This window comes from Lynx rufus, unplaced genomic scaffold (genome assembly GCF_022079265.1).
Source record: "Lynx rufus isolate CCGP_SWC_20201006 ecotype Redwood Valley unplaced genomic scaffold, mLynRuf1.p SCAF_5, whole genome shotgun sequence".
Lineage (NCBI taxonomy): Eukaryota > Metazoa > Chordata > Mammalia > Carnivora > Felidae > Lynx > Lynx rufus.
The window spans coordinates 78,014,162-78,033,766 of record NW_025814867.1 but is presented as its reverse complement, the minus strand read 5'-3'; the positions used below and the strand labels follow the sequence as shown (position 1 = coordinate 78,033,766).

At 40.5% G+C, this 19,605-nt stretch overlaps 1 protein-coding gene across 3 annotated transcripts in view; it reads right to left on the bottom strand.

Moving 5' to 3' along the window:
- KNG1 (kininogen 1) overlaps positions 1–19,605 on the bottom strand; it is a 28,304-nt gene that overhangs the window by 678 nt on the left and 8,021 nt on the right. Inside the window, exons 4-10 of one of the 3 annotated variants that reach the window (XM_047099913.1) lie at positions 17,119–17,291; positions 16,128–16,235; positions 9,262–9,346; positions 8,226–8,398; positions 3,359–3,466; positions 3,155–3,241; positions 1,641–1,718 (exon numbers count right to left, since the gene is read on the bottom strand). In XM_047099913.1, coding sequence (XP_046955869.1) covers positions 1,641–1,718; positions 3,155–3,241; positions 3,359–3,466; positions 8,226–8,398; positions 9,262–9,346; positions 16,128–16,235; positions 17,119–17,291 — 812 coding nt within the window. Of the gene's footprint in view, positions 1–426; positions 1,719–3,154; positions 3,242–3,358; positions 3,467–8,225; positions 8,399–9,261; positions 9,347–16,127; positions 16,236–17,118; positions 17,292–19,605 lie in introns of those variants that run through there. The other 2 variants (XM_047099911.1, XM_047099914.1) reach the window with 2 other exon arrangements.

The window sequence follows — 19,605 nt, the reverse complement described above, 5'->3', positions numbered from 1 at the left end:
ATTCCCTTGTCAATGATTAAAAAAAGGTTTTCCTTGGCAAGCCTGCCTCTATATTACTTCTTCTGCTTTCCATCCTTATCATTAAACTCAGAGCTGCTAAAAACTAAGGATTACTCGATGTGGTCTGGACAACAAATACACAGGCAGAAAACTCCTATTTGAAAGCCTTGTTGCAAAGTCTCCTTAATGACTAGACGGAGATTATGGACTTACAGGAAACACTGTCACCCAGAAAGAGAATTATCAGGACAGCTTTTTCATGTGGGAGTAATGTAACTAGCCCTTTTGGAAACAGAAAGTCAGTTCATCTACTTCCGCCCTATCCTCTCTTTGGCCACGCTGGCTTTCTTTCTTGTTGTCCCTCTTTATAACCTCTGGAGGTTTTATTATTTTTCTTTTTTTCCCATTAAGAAATTCAGCATTCAGTCTCTTGACTTCCCTTATTTGCACTTGTGCTCAGGGATCAGATGCCACACTTTATTCAGAATGTCACGAATCTTTGTATGAAAATCGATGGCATGCATTTTAAGGTACACATTCGTCATCAGAAAAGCAAATTGCCACAGGCCATAAGGCACATCCGTTTGTCCATTTTCTGTGCTAGTTAAGAAAACTTCTGAGGAAGTCCCAGAGAGGATTTAGGATTCTGCACACAGTTTTATGTCATCCAGAGATTGATGGTGTCCCCACTGGGAATCTCACCCCTTCTTTCTAGGCTGTTCTGAAGCTTCATGGCTCTCAGTGCATTGTATCAGGATATTTAGACAGCGGGGGGAAGGAATGCTGACATGCTAAAGAAAGACTCATGGCTGCATAAATTAATACAAAGCATCAGAGAGATCAAAATCATGAAATTCTTTGATTTCCACAGTTGGATTCATTCCATTAACTGGCTTCCAGGGGCGTCCGGGACATTTGGGGGAGGTTTTTTCTGGAAAGTCAGGTATCAGGTTAAATGAAAGGCTATTTTTTTCTATCTGGATGTCAGGGATCCAATCATCATCACTCTCTGTGGGAGTTGGTGGTGTGTTAGACATCACAGCTGCAATGAGATCTGAGTCCTGAAAGTCAGGCAAGGTAACTGCTATACCTGGCTGGGCTAGGGGAGGGAGGGGTGTTGGCCCTTCTGTCTTCTCTTGTGTCTGTGCAGAAGAGGTAGTACTATCTTCAGAAGAACTTGCCAAATGCTCTATTCTCCAACCATTGTCCTTTTCATTGTCTTTTCTTTTATTTTTATATTTTCCATGGCCATGACCATGCTCATGGGTATGTCCATGGGCTAGGCCACGTCCCCTTTGATGTCCATGGCCAAGGCCATGTCTCCCTTGGTGTTCAAGATCATAGTCAAGCTCCTGTTGATGTCCATGACCAAGGCCATGTTGCTGTTGATGTCCATGGCCAAAGCCATGTTGCTTTTGATGTCCATGGGCAAAGCCATGTTGTTTTTGATGTCCATGGCCAAGGCCACGTCCCCTATTGTGCCTATGGCCTTGGTCATGCTCATGTTTATGGCCATGGCCAAAGCCATGTTTTATTTGCTTTCCATGACCCCAGCCACGCCCACGAGTGGGTCCTTGTTCTTTTCCTGAATCCTGCTCTTCATCTTGTACAGATGCCATGGAAGTGTGGGGTGGACTTACAGTTGTTCCTTCTTTTGTTTTCTCCACTTGTACTGATCGGAAAGGTGAAAAACCTGGAGGCCTTTTCATCAATGTGGTCTAAACAGGAAATATTAAGATGAATGCATTACTGCGAAAACCATACTATCAACGAAGACAGAAGGGACTGAATCTTGGCAATGCTATCTTGGTTTACAATGGGGCAAGTCTACCAGACTTTAAACACTATATTAATATTGAAAAGAGGATGAAATGAATATTTTTTTCCTCTTTTGATTGATTTTATAATTTGTGGGTATTGTTCTTAATAATCTAAGCTGGAGAGTTTTTTCTTCATCCGGAAAAGTTGGGTGGTTGAACTACATGATCTCTAGCGTACCTTCTAAGTCTATGATTATATAAGCCACAACACATGATTTATTCATCGATACTGTTTCTTTCAGCACAATTACTGTCTTTATCCTAAAAGGTCCTATGTGGGCTTTTATGAGCTGAATATCTAGGGAGCGTATATCCACAATTACTTTGTTGGACTGAAACACATTAGGACATGTTCACAAGCTTGAAATGCAGTCTTTGTATAATGTTTGTGTTAGGCTATATACGTACATACACATGGCAAAAACCTAAGTCAGAAAAAAAGTGAGAAGAGGCCGAATGCATTGAAGATACGGACTTGTGGGTTATTTCTACCTACAATTTCACTACCTGTGAGAATGTGATGGTTGGAGGCAATGTCTGGCGGAGCAAAGAGCATGGTTTTGGGCGTCACACCAGTCAGACCCTACTAGTTATCAGCGTGACAGTGAATAGGGTGGGTTCTTATTTGATCTAGATTTGAATCCAAGCATCGCTGGCTTCACTTCTCCCATCTGTAAATAGGATGATAATAGCACTTGCCTCATAGAGGTGTCAGGAGGAAAATATGTGTGAAGCTCTCACTACAGAGCCTGGGACAGAGATGCACTTGATACTGTTATCATTCACCCTAGGACCTCAGCATCTTTGTAATATTTAGTATCATAACCTTGACATGGGGAAAGTCTCACTTGCCTCCCAGGGATCTTCTACAAATTAAAAAAACGATGCAAACCAGTGCTTCCCAAACTTGAACATGGGTATGAATCCTATAGCGATCACGTTAAATGCAGATTTTGAGTCAGTAGATGTGGAGTGGGGCTGAGATCTGCATTTCTCCAGAGCTCCTTGGACATTAGCAGTGGGCACTGGAGAGCTGTGCCTCGTCTCAGGCACGCCTCGAAGGTACACAGCTTGTGTCAACTCTCCCAGCAGGGTGTGCACTTTGCCAAGAGAGTACGCACTGACAATGGGATGCTGACAATGCATGACAAGTAGTTAAGAGGGCTCCTGCTCTCATTTCTAGCCATAAAGAGATCAGCACAGAAATGTGAGAGTTCTCCCCATTTTAAGAAGATAGTCTCCCAATTCACTTAAATAATGGTTTATTTCCAACCCCCAAATAGGACTTCAGAATGAGCAACATTGACCCAAGCTGACTGTAATGAGAATCATACCTCTCCCTGTGATTGACAGTGGACAGTAGGGTAAATTTTCTTCTCCCAAGGTATCACATAAACTTCAGCTTTACAGTCTAGAATTTTCTATCCATGAAAACAGAAGTCAAAAGAGAGAACAGTGTTATTCATGAGATGCTTAAACAAGTATAACACATCAAAAAGGTTTCCAAGGAACAAGTATACAGTTGTGTTACTACTCACTCCAAATTTATTGGTATTGCAACTTTCTGTCAACTCTTCATTACTTTCCTTGGAGCACGTGGTTTCCCTGGCTATGAACTCAATAGAAAATTTCTTTCCAGCCACCACCTGGAAGATTAGCACAAAGGAGGAGCCTGATTAATATTGTATAATAAATCATATGTTTTTACCCTAAGGACTTTTAGGGAAGAATATTGCCATTTGAATTATATACTGACCAAATGAGAGTTACACAGAAAAGTACAAATGTTTGACAACAAAACTTTCAATCTGTATGCATGTGAAAAATATTTGGCTAATGGCTAGTCTCATTTCCTTTTCTAATGGGGGGGTGGAAGCAAACTGTAATTTCTATTTTTATATTTTTCTGAGCTTTATTGTTCAACCGCTGCAAAATTCATGAATGACTCAAGGGTGCAAGTTGTAATGGAATCTAAGAAAAGTAGGAAGAAAAACTTAAACATTTTCTTTGAAAATCCTGAGAAATACTGAGTTAGTACCACCATAGAAATTATGGAATTAGAAAAATTATTTGCATTTTTGAGCTTCCTTCTCTTTCTTTTTGATATTAAGAATTTGGGTTTTTTTTTGTTTGTTTATTTATTTATGTTGAGAGAGAGGCAGCGAGAGGGAGAGAGAGAGAATCCCAAGCAGGCTCCACGCTGTCAGTGTTGAGCCCAATGCAGGGCTTGAACCCACGAACCATGAGATCATGACCTGACCCAAAACCAAGAGACAGATGTTCAACCGCCTGAGGCCACCCAGGCACCCCCAAGAATTTGTTTTAATCTCTATCAACAGCATGAGTCATTACACAATGCTGTCTTCCATTAAGCAATTTATGGCCCCAATTTTTTTTCAGTCTAGGAGAGGCACAATTTATTTACAAAATAAAATCATGTTTTTAAACCACTCTGACTTTAACCAAGTCCCAAGTGTGGCTTTTTAAGTCATTTTAAAATGGCATATCCTATACTTATTCTACCCTTGAAAAATACACGGCATAAAAATGTTTTTATTAGGTATTGAAAAGTTGGTGTGGTTTCTAGACCAAGGTATTTGGTATTTAATTCTAGTATTTAAGTGTGTGTGTGTGTGTGTGTGTGTGTGTGTGTGTGAGAGAGAGAGAGAGAGAGAGATTATGTAGCCATCAAGAGAATACATCGTGCATATCTGTTGACCTGGAGGGATGACCCTTAGTGAAAAAAAATGAAGTTATGGACTGATAGTACAATCCAATTTTTATAAAAGCAAACGTCAACAGCTTCCCTGTCTCCTTATACTTTGTGAAAACATGGGGAAAGCATGATGGGAGGCAGGTGAGGAAAGCAGAATTGTAGGAAGAACTAAAGCTCCTCCTCCCTCTTTCCTGCCATGGTCTTGCTGGGTAAGCATGGTTAAAATCTTAAGATGAATATAATATTTAACTTCTAAAACTCCAAGTGTATGTGTAAGTGGTGAGGAAGGTTCTAAGAGAGTGTTAGAGTCTATGCTTTGGTGGTCATTAATTTTCTTGCTCATTTCAGAGTATACTTTGATCCAATTTTTTGGCCTTAGGGTTGATCAATGTGATGTTGCCTTAGAAAGTTGCAAACCACAGTTGTAGACCCAACTTTATTCAGAGTCCAGAGGGGAGGACCTTCTGTTTGAGGGCCTCAAGGTCACATCCATATTGCCATCATCATCAAATATCATTCTTATCAGAAGTCTTCCTGCTTAAATCCATCCTGCCCAAGTTTTGCTCTTAAAGTGGAGAACGCTATATAGCAATATAAGTTCCATATGCATTTTAAAAATTAAATTAACAAGCTAGAAAGATATAAGTAAGTGTTCATCAGATCTCAGGATGAGGAAGGTCTTTCCTAGGTGAAAAGCAGAGGAAGGAAACCTAAAGGAAGGAAAAAACTGTCTAAATTTGACTATACAGAAATGAAAACTGATTCTCAAAAATCACCGTAAGCAAAGTAGCAAGGCAAACTGGGAAAAATACGATGTAGGATCAATATAAAGCCCAGCGCCAAAACCAATGTGCAAAGGACGTGAATAGATATTTCAGAAAAGAAGTTAAAATGGTCATTTGTCCTGGAAAAAAAACATTTACTTCATTAGTAACCAAGGATATGCACCTTAAAAAAGCAATGCAACATCGTTTTTAACCTCCCATGTTGGCAAAGATGAAAACCAGCGATGATGCCTGGTGTTGGCCAGGTGTGGGGAACATGCAGCCTCGATTACTGCTGGTAGGAGTAGAATTCAAGACCATTAATCAGTGTCTAAATACCCAGTTGACGTGAATGTAAATTGGCATAACTGCCAATGTTTTTGTAATTTGGCAATTTGCATCGTCTTAGACGTATACGTATCCCTTGACATTTCTAGGACTTTGTCAAAGGAGAAGTTCCTTAATGTGCAAACACAGATCCTTGACGTATATTCGTTTGAGCAGAGGCAGGGAGGAACACTGATGGCAGCAGCAGCAGGGGTGAGGCAGGAACAAACAGCACGTGACAGAAACCACAGCCATTCACGTGTGAAAAATAGAGGATTTAAGAAGTTCTTGGTTTCTGAAATATGACACCAGCTTGAAATGGACATGCATTCAAACAGGACTAAACATGCAAAGCCAAGGCAAGACTAAAACCGTAAAATAAATCTCTAGCAACTTGGCAGGTTGGTCATTTGGAGGTTGGCTCTTAGCAACGTCATCTTAATGATAAACTGGGTTTTAGTAAATTGGCTGCTTCCATCAAGGCTGTGCCTCGAAGATCTACGAGCAAATTCTTCTCTTTCAAGGCAAACAGCAACAAAGATTAATTTCTTACAAGTAAGTTTGAAATTTTCACAACATTCCCGATTGATCTGGCAAAAGAAGGGATGTGGGATCCCTTCAATTCACAGCATTACCTGGTGGTGTTCCCTGGCATCCTTGCATACATCTAGCGCATACACGCTAGAACGTTGATGTGCTAATTTACAGAGAGAATTGTAACAACTAAGACGGCTATATATTCGCGCTTGGGAATTAGTGGTTCTCTCCCTGACAGCAGACCTCTGGCATGTAATAAAGGGCAGAGGACGGTGCTACTACGGCAACATTACGAATAAGGGACATTCACAGGGAAGCAGAGATGCAAATTGCAAAGGAAAGGTGACAAACAGGAGTGGCACAGATTGATATCTTCCCCAAGTGAATCTGGTGTGGGTCACGTGCCAGCGAGACCAGGGAGAGGGTAATGACATGGAGGGGGGTGGGGGGGCAGGAATAAGTGCCTGAGTAGGAGACAGATCAAAGGGTCAGGTTTGATTCACTTTAATACCATTCATTTAGGGGTTTTCTTCCAGTTATAAAAAAAAAAAAAACTAAAACAGGAAATTAGAAGGATGGAAATAAATAGCCCATTGGGCTGTCGCCTAAAAACCACCACTGTGAATAGCGTGAGGCACCTGTTTCTTTTCAGCATTGTTTTCTGTACTTTAAAAAAATTTTTTTTCAATGTTTATTTTTGAGAGAGAGAGAGAGACAGAGACAGAGTGTGAGCAGGGGAGGAGCAGAGAGAGAGGGAGACACAGAATCCGAAGCAGGCTCCAGGCTCCACGCTGTCAGCACAGAGCCTGATGCGGGGCTCAAACTCACAGACCGTGAGATCATGACCTGAGCCGAAGTCGGACGCATTATCAACTGAGCCACCCAGGTGCCCCTGTTTTCTGTACTTTTTCAAAGATGAATGTGTGTTCAGTTTTATGGCTTCTTGTTTTCCACTGCATATTTTAACACGGGTCATTGCCCACACGCCAAGAGCGCCTCAGAAAGATACTTTAAGCTGGTGCTTATTTGCTCCATTTGAAGGGCATGCCAGACGTATTTCATCACCTCTGTATTATTGATCATTTTGGCAGTTTACCTTTTCTTTTTGGCTTTTATTGTTAAAGCTGCAACGAATATCACTGTCCATAAAGACGACTTCTAGTTTCTATTTCTAGAAATTCAATTACTAAGTCAAAAGTATGAACTCGGTTTTAGTGATATTTCTTTCACCAGATTATAAAGATCATGTTGGCTTGCTGTAACAGTTTGGTTTTATTTTGATGACTTTTCTTTAGCTGGTATTTACGGAAGCCAGTTTTGAGGTCTACTATAGGACTCTGTTCATGAATACATTGGTCATAGGTTGCTGGAGTGGAAGGAATTTGGGATCTATTAATCCAGCCACTCAATTTTCAGATGGGGCCACAAGGGCTGAGTGAGTCCGAGTGGCTGGCTGTGGGGTTGCTAAGGACATTGGTGGTGCTGTGGTAAAGCTGGGTCTCTTAACCCCTGGACCAGGACACTCCTTAGCCTCTATTGACAGGGCCTGGAAAGAGAGATGAATTCCCAGAGGGTACATTTGTAGGAGGGAAGCGTCCCCCAGGTAGGGGAGAAACGACTTGGAGGTGAGAGGGTGAAGACAGTCTGGGCTGTGACAGATGATGGGGCTGAGCCCAAGGCACAAAGTGATGCCACAGTGAGAGATGAGTCCAGAAAGGCAAAGAATGACTCTTGCTTTTCCTAGCACTGAATTTTGTTAATTATAGAATAGTTGCTAGTATTTAGAGAGCGATTGAGAGTTTGAAAAGTGACTGACATATATGTTCTTATTTGATCTTCACCCCTATCGTTCACAGAGAGAAAATGGAGAAAATGTTTTAAGTGACTCTTCCAAGATCACTCACAAAGAATGCAGTGAAGTTGGGACTTGAAATTCAAATCTCCCAAATCCTGTTCACCGTGACACTGGTTCTCGATGCAGAGCCAAGGACAGTGGTAAAATTAGTAAGCAATTCACACATCGGCTATAAGATCACTATTTTTGTAGCATAATTTACAGACCTGTACTGTTGCACTTTTCACGTGGTCAATCTTGAAATAGAACGTTCCATTATTCTCTGCATTAAGCTTTGCAGTGGAATGATTCAGAGCCACCTCCAGCTCTGGGCTGTTGACAGGTATCTCTTTGGGACAGCCAGGGCAAATACTGGGAGGCGGTTCTATAAAATCCTCTCCTGAAAAAAATCAGCTTTTAAGTCAGCGTGTCACTGAAGGAGAAGTGTAGCCTACTATCTCCCCTGCACATGACCTGCAGGGTCATTTACAGAGGATCACATGACAGCCCAAGGCCCAGGAGTGAGTGGGTGGAGGTTGTCTGTCTGACCTTCACCTTACTGCCTCTCCTCTTTTCCTCTTCTCAGAGCCAAGTGTGTTTAGGGAAACATTCAATCAGGAGACACTAGTGGCTCAATTGATATGCTGTACTTTTCCTAAGTTTTTGCATTTGTCATTGAAACTGCAAAAAGCAATGCTTAACTTAAAGGAAAGATTCTCTGGTGGGAAAAATGTAAGTCCTATTTTTCCCGGGAGCAGCTAGCTTTAGTCATGCTTCTCATCAGGAAATGTATACAACTATCTTCCGAGGATGAGAAAAGCTGACTCTTGACATAAGAAATTAGGACTTGACCATAATCTTGTGGTATTTCCCTTTCCCTCCATTATAACATGTAGGGAGGAAAATCTTTAATTGAAAGGCTTATTTTTACTCTGAGTGGTCAAAAATGAGATGCAGCTTTCCCCATTTAAGCACCTGATTTTAGGGACATCTTGTACAAGGAAACTGGCTGCCGTTGTACCCAGAGGCCAGCAATTTCCCCTTTTGCCACGACATTCCCTTCCGGCTACTTCCAGAGCAGTCTCCCCTATGCCTACCACCATACTGCTGGGCAGAGATGGGCTAAGTTGTTCTCAGTAAACCTGCTGGTCATATAGACTTTGTGCCAAAGACAGACACCAAAGCACGAGTTCTGTGAAAAGACCTAGATAGTTGTCCACGACCAACATGCAGCATAGAGCACTAGCACGCATCAGCTCCTACCTGGATAGAGTTCACACTTCTGCGACAAAGAAGCAATTCTTAGCTGCAGATCCACGTGTGCGTGATCTGTACATTCACCGATATCCTGGTTTTTAAAAAGGACATAGGTACATAAAGTTAACACATGTTTAAGAAGCTTTAAATAAACAACTAGTATACTAAAAATAGTATATTGACTTTACAAATCATCACATAGAGAACCAAAAGGAAACACAGTCTGATCGCAAAGGGAGAATAAAAAACAATTAGTTAACAGCATCAACAATGAACAGTAGACACAAACCCACAGAAACATGAAACGAGATGATAGGAATACCTAGTATAGAAATAATAACCATATAAATGAATGGATAAAATTTTCTTTTAGAAAGGCAAAGGTTTTTAGATTAAGTTAAAAACAAAATTAATGTATTGCATCTTCAAGTATAATTTCTGATCATAAAAAAAGAAAGGTTAAATATGATGAATGAGCAAAGCTGTAGGAGGCAAGTATGACAAAAAAAGGAGCTAAAATATAATTAATATTGGAAAAATATCAAGAAACATAAAGCAGAAAATGTATAGGAATAGAAATGGATAAAAATCATTGTGGTGGGAAAATTTAATGTACAAGTATAAACCTAAGACAGGCCAAATGGAAAAAATAAATAAATAAGGTCACAGAAGACTTGAGTAACATAATAAAGATTTATTTAAATCATAATTTCATACAATACATATGATTTAAAGTGACACTTTCATAAGTATGATGCAAAATTTTTAATCGCTTCCATTCTAGGTCACAAAAATGGCTCAATAAATTTAGCAAATCAAAAACAATACAGGCCATGTTCTTTGGCCTCAGCACCAAAAAGAAAAAAAAAAAACTCCCTGAAAATTAATGACGTAAATTTAAACAAATAAACAACTTGGAAATATAAACACATTTGCCTAAATAGGCAGGGTTCCTTGGATAAGGAAAAAAGTGAGAGACGAAAGAAGAAAAATGAGAATTCCACATCATATTGCCAGAGCACCATTTAGAATTAACTTGTGGCTTTATATGCTTTTGTAATTTAAAAAGGGAGATGAGAAACAAACAAAACAACTCCAAATGTAGGTGTTTCTCTCAAGAAATTCAAAAAGGAAACAGAATAATAAATAGGCTCAAGGAAAATAAGAAGGAGAAAACAAGATAAAGCCAGATTATAAACTTTTCAAAACTGATAAGTTAGAAAATAGAAAGCACTAGCATTAAAAAATAAATCCAGGGGAACCTAAGTGGCTCAGTCAGTTAAGCATCTGACTCTTGATTTTGGCTCAGGTCATGACCTCATGATTTGTGAGACTGAGCCCGCATAGGGCTCCCTGCTGATAACTAGGAAGCTGCTTAGGATTCTCTCTCTCTCTCTCTCTCTCTCTCTCTCTCTGTCACTCCCCTGCTCACTTGTTTGCTCTCTTTCCCTCTGTCTCTCAAAATAAATAAATAAACATTAAGGGGCGCCTGGGTGGCGCAGTCGGTTAAGCGTCCGACTTCAGCCAGGTCACGATCTCGCGGTCCGTGAGTTCGAGCCCCGCGTCGGGCTCTGGGCTGATGGCTCAGAGCCTGGAGCCTGTTTCCGATTCTGTGTCTCCCTCTCTCTCTGCCCCTCCCCCGTTCATGCTCTGTCTCTCTCTGTCCCAAAAATAAATAAAAACGTTCAAAAAAAAAAAAAGAAAAAAAATAACTAAACATTAAAAAAAAATCCAAAAGATCACTCTTGGGGTAAGGAAAAAAATCAAATGTATATGAAAGGCAACATAGCAAAGTATACAGAGAAGTATAAAAATATAAGAGAATATTATAAACAAGTATATGATCATTTAAATCCCAAAGAAATAGATACTTTCCTCAAAAACTATAAATAACCAATATTGACTTAAAAACAAGAAGAAAACTTGAATAGACCAATGACTGGAGAAGAAGGAGAGAATGCTATTCCTAGTCTAAACTTCCATTCTACTTTCCACCTCCAAATAACAGAGATGTTTTATGGATGAATAATTTCAAAAATTAAGGTATATATATTCCCATGTTATATAAACTGTCTCTGAATACAGAAAATAGTGGCAGAGGTGCTTGGCTGGCTCAGTTGGTGGAGCAGATGACTTTTGATCTCAGGGTCATAGGTTCAAGCCCCACAGTGGGCATAGAGATTACTAGAATAACATAAATAAACTTAAAAAAAAGAAAAGAGTGGCAAACTATTTTCATTCTGTAAAACTGTAATCAAGATATTAAAACCTAAAAAAATAAAACACATACAAACACACACCCAGAAACTGTTAAGCCACTTTCATTTGTAAATATAGATGTAGAATTTCTAAACTAGAAATAGGATCCAGAAGCATATTTAAATAATAATTAACACTAAACACATAGTGAGTTCAGTTTAAGAATCTAAAGATCGCTGTTAGGAAAGCTGTCAAAACAACATAACAGATTAAATTAGAAAAATTTAATATCATATTTTAACATCTATTCTAAAGCTAAATTCAATACCAATTCCTTATTTAAAACCAAACCAAAACAGAACAAAACTCTTTAAAGAACAGGAATGTAAGGATGCTTCCTTAACACGACAACGAATGTCTGCCTGGAACCCACAGCAAAATAATGACAAAATTCTACAGGCTTTCCAAATGAAATCAGGCCTAAAACATGACAGTGTGTAATCACCATTTTTTCAAAAATTATCTCTGGCTAGTTGGGTCAATTCATTGAGACATAGAACAAAAAAATAAGCATCAGAAAGAAGAAAATAAAGGTATTTTTTGCATAACACATTATTGTATGCCTGGATGAAAAGAATCAATGAGAAGCTGTTAGAGCTAATAAGAATTCAGTGAAGTTGCTGGATATAAGAAAAATAAATAAAAATTGATACAGTTGTATATATAATAACTTATTTAAAAGAGAAAAAATAAAAACATAAGGGTTTAATTCCTAATAGCAATAACCAACAACAAAAAACAAAATGAATCTAGGATTATCATTAGTGAGAAATATTCTAGATATATATACAGACAAAAAAATTACCAAAAATTATCCATATCCCCTACAAAAAAGACAAGAGGGAAATATACTAAGATATCTTTGGATGTTTGGGCATGTGTGATTCAGTGTTATTTTTTTTTTTTATGTTTCTGCATTTCTTAAAGTTTCTATATATGTATATTCCAATAAAGGAACATATATATAATGTCATATTTTTTAAAGATACAGCGAACACCACATTTACAATATCTTAATTTTGGATGGGGTGAGGAAGCTGGAAGTAGCCCAAAGGTTCTCAATTCTATCGGCATATTTAGTTTACATGAGAAGATTTTAGATCATTCTGATTCCGGGGACACACCCAAGCCAATTACATCAGAACGTCTGGGGGAATGGCCTGGGAATAGGCATTTTTTAAAGCTAGCTGAGTGATTCTAATATGCAGCATGGCCTGCGAACTACTTATGAAACCTCTTATGTGGTGCTTTTCAAGCTTTAGTATGCAAACAAATCACCTGAGGATCTTGTTAATATGCAGATTCTGATTTAGAAGGCATGGGGGCAGTTGAGATGCTACTTTTCTAACAGCTTCCCTGGTGATGCTGATGCTGCTGGTCGTTGTAACACACTTTGAACAGCAAGGCCTTAAACTATACCAATGTGGGCAGAACACTTCATTTCTATTTCATGCCCTTGAGCTATACTAACACCTCTGTGAGACAGGTGTTGTTCTTCTTCACTCTTTTAAAAATTTTATTTTAATGTTTGTTTTTGAGAGAGAGAGAAAGAGAGTGCAATGAGGGAGGGGCAGAGAGAGAGAGAGAGAGTGAGAGAAAGAGAGAGACAGAATCTGAATCAGGCTCCAGGCTCGAGCTGTCAGTACAGAACCTGACTTGGGGCTTGAACCCACAAACTGCGAGATTATGACCTGAGCCGAAGTTGGACGCTTAACCAACTGTGTTCTTCACGCTTTTATAAATGAGGAAGTGGAGGCCCAGAGAGTCTGAACCAAAAATCTGATTGGCTTTGTGGCTCCAACTGGCCTTTGAGTATCTCTCTTGTTGCAAACAGAAAACTAAATTGAGGCCTTACAAATAGATGCAGAAAGATTAAAGCTAGAAAGGATGTAGGCTTATGTAACCTCAAGCCGTTAGCTAAATGTAAAAGCAGGAGGTGTTAATGGTTGCTTGAACGTCAGACTTGAATCAAACTGGCAAAGTTAAATAGTAGTGAGAACATATCTTTTTAGAAGAGCCCTCTCTCTTTTTACTGTTTTTTTTTAATGGTAAAATAGATACAATGTAAAATTAGCTATTTTAACCATTTAAAAATGTACAATTCAGGGGCGCCTGGGGGGCTCAGTCGGTTGAGCGTCCAACTTCGGCCTAGGTCATGATCCCGCGTTTTGTGCATTCGAGCCTCGCGTCGGGCTCTGTGCTGACAGCTCAGAGCCTGGAGCCTGCTTTGGATTCTGTGTGTCCCGCTCTCTCTGCCCCTCCCCTACTCACGCTCCGTGTCTCTCTGTCTCTCAATAATGAATAAACGTTAAAAAAATTTTTTTTAATGTACAATTCAGTGGCATTAATTGCATTCAGTCGTGTGCTGCCATCACCACTGTTTCCAAAAATTTTCATCATCTCAATAAACAATTATTAAACAACAAATCCCCATTCTCCCTCCTCCAGCCCCTGATAAACTCTAATCTACTTTTTGTCTCTATGAATGTGCTTATGCTAGGTATTTCATATAAGTGGAATCATACATTTGTCCTTTTGTGTCTAGCTTATTTCACTTAGCATGATTTCAAGGTTCATCCACGTTGTAGCATGTATCAGATCTTCTTTCCTTTCTATGGCTAAACATTTTCCATTGTCTTATCCATATATGACATTTTGTTTATCCATTCATCTCTTGACGGACCTTTGGGTTATTTCCACCTTTTGGCTATTGGGAATAATGCTACAATGAATATTGACATCCAACTAACCGTTTGAGTCCCCGTTTTCAATTCTTTTGGGGTATACGCCTAGGCGTGCAGCTGCTGGGTCATATGGTAACTCTATGTTTTTCTTTTCGAGGGACTGCTAAACTGTTTTCCACAGTGGCTGCATCATTTTGCATTCCCAGCAGGAATATGCGAAAGTTCTAATTTCTCCACAGCTGCCTCGATACTTGCTATTTTCCAATGATTAAAAATTATAACCATCCTCTGGGCCTGAAGTGGCATCTCACTGTGGCTTGTATTCACATTCTTCTGATGGTGCTTATTGGCCATTTATAGTTTTTTTTTTTAGAGAAATATCTTTAAAAAATTTTTTTTAATGTTTATTTATATTTGAGAGAGACAGAGACAGAATGCGAGTGGGTTAGGGGCAGAGAGAGAGGGAGACACAGAATCCGAAGCAGGCTTCAGTCTCCAAGCTGTCAGCACAGAGCCCGACGCGGGGCTCGAACCCACGAACTGTGAGATCGTGACCTGAGCCGAAGTCAGACACTCAATCGACTGAGCCACCCAGGCGCCCCGAGTAATATCTTTTTAATCCCTCTGCCTGTTTTTAAATTGGGTTGTCTTTTTGTTGTTACATTGTAGGGGTTTTTAATATAGTCTTCATCCTAACCCCTTATCAGATAAGTGATTTGCAAATTTTTTCTCCCACTCTGGGAATTTTCCAATTATGAAATTAGTATACGCTTCAACAGAAACATTGAGAAGGACTGAAGAGTTCCAAAAAGTATGAAGAATCAGAAAAAAACACCTATATTCCCACCTGAAGGTTAATGATATTTTATATTTTGGCATATTTGTTTCTCATCACTATTGATACTTATGTTTACACGTTTGAATGAATCTGTCTATATAGTTCTTTACCTTATTTTTTTTGCTTAACATATTATAGCCATTTCACTAAGTCACTAAAAACTTGAAACAGAATCTTAATGGCCACACATATTCTACTATATGGATATACTACTATAATTTACTTAACCATTCCCTACTGCTGAAGATATGTTACTTCCAATGTTTTTCTATTAATAATAAGGCTGAAATTAACACCTTGCTGTCTGGATTCCTCATTTTCTTCCCATAGATTAGAATCCTAAAAGTCAAGTTACTGGATTTAAGTCATCCATTGCTTAAAGCAGTCTTTGGCTAAAATGCCAATATCCTTGGGGAGGTCTTCATGCCTTAGCTATCTCTTTTTTTAAAATATATATGTATTTTTAACGTTTATTTTTGAGACAGAGAGAGACAGAGCATGAACGGGGGAAGGGCAGAGAGAGAGGGAGACACAGAATCGGAAGCAGACTTAGCTATCTCAACATGTGCTAATGACGATTACCTTGAGATGCTCTCTTTTAACATAATTTTGGTTCAGACCAACAGATATCATCCCAGAAAGGGTCTGTAAGGGATGGAGACTCGGATGTGTTTGTTAGAGATCAAAGCAGGGGAGAAAGGGTGAGAAAACAAGCAGAGACAAGTTGAAAATGAGGGACTGCTCTGGGTAGAGCTTGGTGTCAGGACATTGAGCACATGGGGAAGAAAAGAAGATAGGAAAGTGAAGGCGTGAAAAGACAAACTTGATCATGGCATTATTTTGTCTCAGGCTCTTCCTACTCCCCGCTTATATCTGTAAGGGCTATTGCTAGGTGTGCAGATTCTCTGACCGGGTAGGTAAGGCAGCCTGACCAGTGCCGAGAGCTTCGGAATCCCCAAGGGAATGTGAACCGGTGAAGGTCACCTAACATTTTAGTGACTGAGTCTTCCCACACAGCTGAGACTTTCCACGCTTGGAAAGACTGGACACAAAATGCTAAGAACTTTATAATTAGATGTTTGCCTACTTACACCATTCAAAAGGGACTTGCAGTCTGGAGTTAAGAACAGAAAATGTTCCTTGGAGCAATTCGTCTGCACAATTGAGTAAGTAATTTCATAATTCCATCCAGCCACCACCTGCAACAGTTTTGGACTGAATATTTACAAGGCACTTTAAACATCACTCACAGTGTTATGACGAGTGTAGGATGCTGCCTGGCTCAAAAATATGAACGATGATTATTACTAGGCAGAAGGCATTTCTGAATAAATATTGAGCGCTTTATGACTCTCACTCCCTCCCCACGTGCACGCACGCACATATGCACACGCACGCACCACACTCCTACACATCAAACAACCAAATGCAATCTACACGCGGAGGTACTGTATTTCCTTAAGTAAGACCTAGCAGTATTTCCTCAGCTAGGCGGCAGGAAGAAAGTCTTCCACTGAATTTGTGAAATATGCATAATGCTGTTCTAGATGAATGAAGAAAACTCTGGAACTTGGGTGACTTTGACCAGTAGGTCCTCAGGTTCCCAGACTGCCAGGCAATGAGATCTCTCCTGCTTTATCTGGGCCCAGTTGCACCCTGATAGCTGGCTATGGACATAACTGAGCAAAGCACATGTCTTGCGTGAAAGCAAATTGGAAGGTCGATTAAAAGCAGGGAATGTTACCGACCAAAGTGAGTCCTTCGTAATTAGAGGCTGAAATGCAAGGGAGCCAGTCGACCGTCACTAAAGGCTTAACGAATGGAGGCAACGAAAAGACCAGAGTTACAAGTATTTACTTTTTTTCCTGATGGTACGGAACCTATGATTTAGAGGGTACCCAGAAAGCTGTGCCATCCTTTTAGATACAATTTAATTTTTGGAGCCAAGTCTGCCTCATGGTAGTGAGGTATTAATAAAATTTTCTTAAGACCCTAAGGACAGAATGGCTTTTCCATTTCACTGTCTCTACAAAGAACATGTAATACTGACTACTGTGCGGAATGAAAAATTAAAGAACAAACCTGTCTGTGGGCCCTCTTGACTTCTCTAAGAGCAAAGAGGTGGGAACGACCGGTGTGGTTGTTAAAATGTTGAATGGCGTGTCTGAGAACGGGCTCCAGGTCAAGGCTCGCAGTCGATATGGGGTGCACACAGCCAAGGCAGTCATACTGGCTTGTCACCACAGGACCCTCGGCTTGACAAAGAGCAGGCAAAAGGGCAGCATTAATGAGTGAAACCTTCGTTCACATACGCTGCCCTAAATGAGATAACTTAGAAGGCCCTGGTAAACTTTCCAGTAAATCGTAGTATACATTAAAGAAAGAGAAGGCGAGGGGCGCCTGGGTGGCTCAGTCGGTTAAGCAACTGGTTTTCGATTTCAGCTCAGGTCACGATCTTATGGTTCATAGGACTGAGCCTCGCGTTGGGCTCTGTGCTGGCAGCACAGGCCCTGTTTGGTATTCTTTCTCTCTGCCCTTCCCCTGCTCTCTCTTCCTCTCTCTCTCTCAAAATAAGTAAATAAAGTTAAAAAGAAAAGTGAGGGGCGCCTGGGTGGCTCAGTCAGTTAAGCATCTGACTTTGGCTCAGGTCATGATCTTACAGTTCGTGGGTTCAAGACCTGGGTCGGGCTCTGTGCTGACAGCTCAGAGCCTGGAGCCTGCTTCGGATTCTGTGTCTCCGTCTCTCTCTGTTCCTCCCTCACTCATGCTCTGCCTCTCTCTGTCTCTCAAAAAAAAAAAAATAAGTAAATGCTAAAAAAAAAAAAAAGTGAGAATGCAAGACCGCTTTTTAGCCAGAGAGATAAACCTATATTATTTACTTAGGAACATCTTGCATGCAGACTATTGTGCACTTATTTTAAATTTATTTAAAAGTAATTTTAAATCATAGAAGTAACATGAATTTAGTGGTGCCTGGATGGCTCAGTCATTTGAGCATCTGACTCTTAGTTAAGGGCTCAGATAATGATCTCAGTTTGTGGGTTTGAGCCCCACATCAGGCTTCTGCTTGTGCAGAGCCTGCTTGGGATTCTCCCTTGCTCTCTGCCCCTCCCCCTCTCCATCTCCATCTCTCTCTCCCTCTCTCTCTCTCTCAAAAATAAATAAATAAATAAACATTTTTTAAAAGAGTGACATGAGGGGCGCCTGGGTGGCTCAGTCGGTTAAGGGTCCGACTTCAGCTCAGGTCATGATCTCACGGTTTGTGAGTTGGAGCCCTGTGTCGGGCTCTGTGCTGACAGCTCGGAGCCTGGAGCCTGCTTCGGATTCTGTGTCTCCCTCTCTCTCTGCCCCTCCCCAACTTGTGCTCTGTCTCTCTATGTCTCTCAAAAAATACATAAATGTAAAAAAAAAAATAATAAAATAAAAGAGTGACATGAATTTATACTCTTATAAAAAGTAAAACATTACAGATACATCTTATTTATTTATTTTTTTAGAATTAATTACAACTCCTTGAAGCCTGGCTCAGGGTATATAATACATTTTGTATCAACTCAATCCAACGAAGTTGTTTTGCACCTGTTGTCAAGTGCCAGGTGCGGAGCTAGGCACCGTGAGTACGTTGATTCGTTAGTAATGGTCACTGCTGTGAAAGAGTTGGGCAAAGTTGAGTGAGAGAGTCAGAACTGCAGATGGGCCATGTCAATATAATTTGGCAACAACTTGGAAAGTCAGGAGCCCAGACTGAGCTCAAGTAAAACTTTCCTGAGGAGAACAGGCCCCAGCCAAGAGAGGCCAAGATCAACCAGGTAGGGGCGCCTGGGCGGCTCAATCGGTTAAGCGCCCAACTCTCGATTTCAGCTCAGGTCATGATCTCGTGGTTTGTTGGATCGAGCCCCCACATCAGCCTCCACGCTGACAGTGCAGAGCCTCCTTGGGATTCTCTCTCCCTCTCTCCCTCTGCCCCTTCCCTGCTTGTGCACATTCTCTCTCTCAAAATAAATAAACTTAAAAAAAAAAAAAAAAAAAAAGATCAACCAGGCACCATGAGCAATAAAGCCTGAGAAGGAAGGATAGCTCCCAAGAAAGCAAGTTGAGTCAGGGACAGCAGAGTGGGACGTGGTATGTATACATCTTGCAAGGGCTTAAAGCAGGAGGGCGGGGGAGTGGGGGCCGATGGAGGTCAGAACAGTCAGTGGAGAGTCCTCTGCTACTGGGCCCAAGCCCCACCTTGGAGGCCAAGGGTTACTAACCATATTCCCAGTCCCCTGGGCTCCCTCGTGAGCCTGATGAAAGCCCCAGCCCCTCCTCAGGAAAATGTGCGTACTCACAATGCTTTCCACGTAATTTCAGGGTATTCACAGACCCTCTGAATTTGGTTAAGAATGGTCTGCTGTGAGAATGGGGAACCACTGAGGGGATTGTAATAAACCAATGTAACATGTTAAAAAAGAAGTACATTTGTATTAAATTACAAAGTAATGTTCCTAACAGGTAGCCCTAACCCATGGGTCAGTAGAAGCTCCCACCGTAGAAAGGGGAAGAGCCATGGGGCTGTCCTAGGCCCCT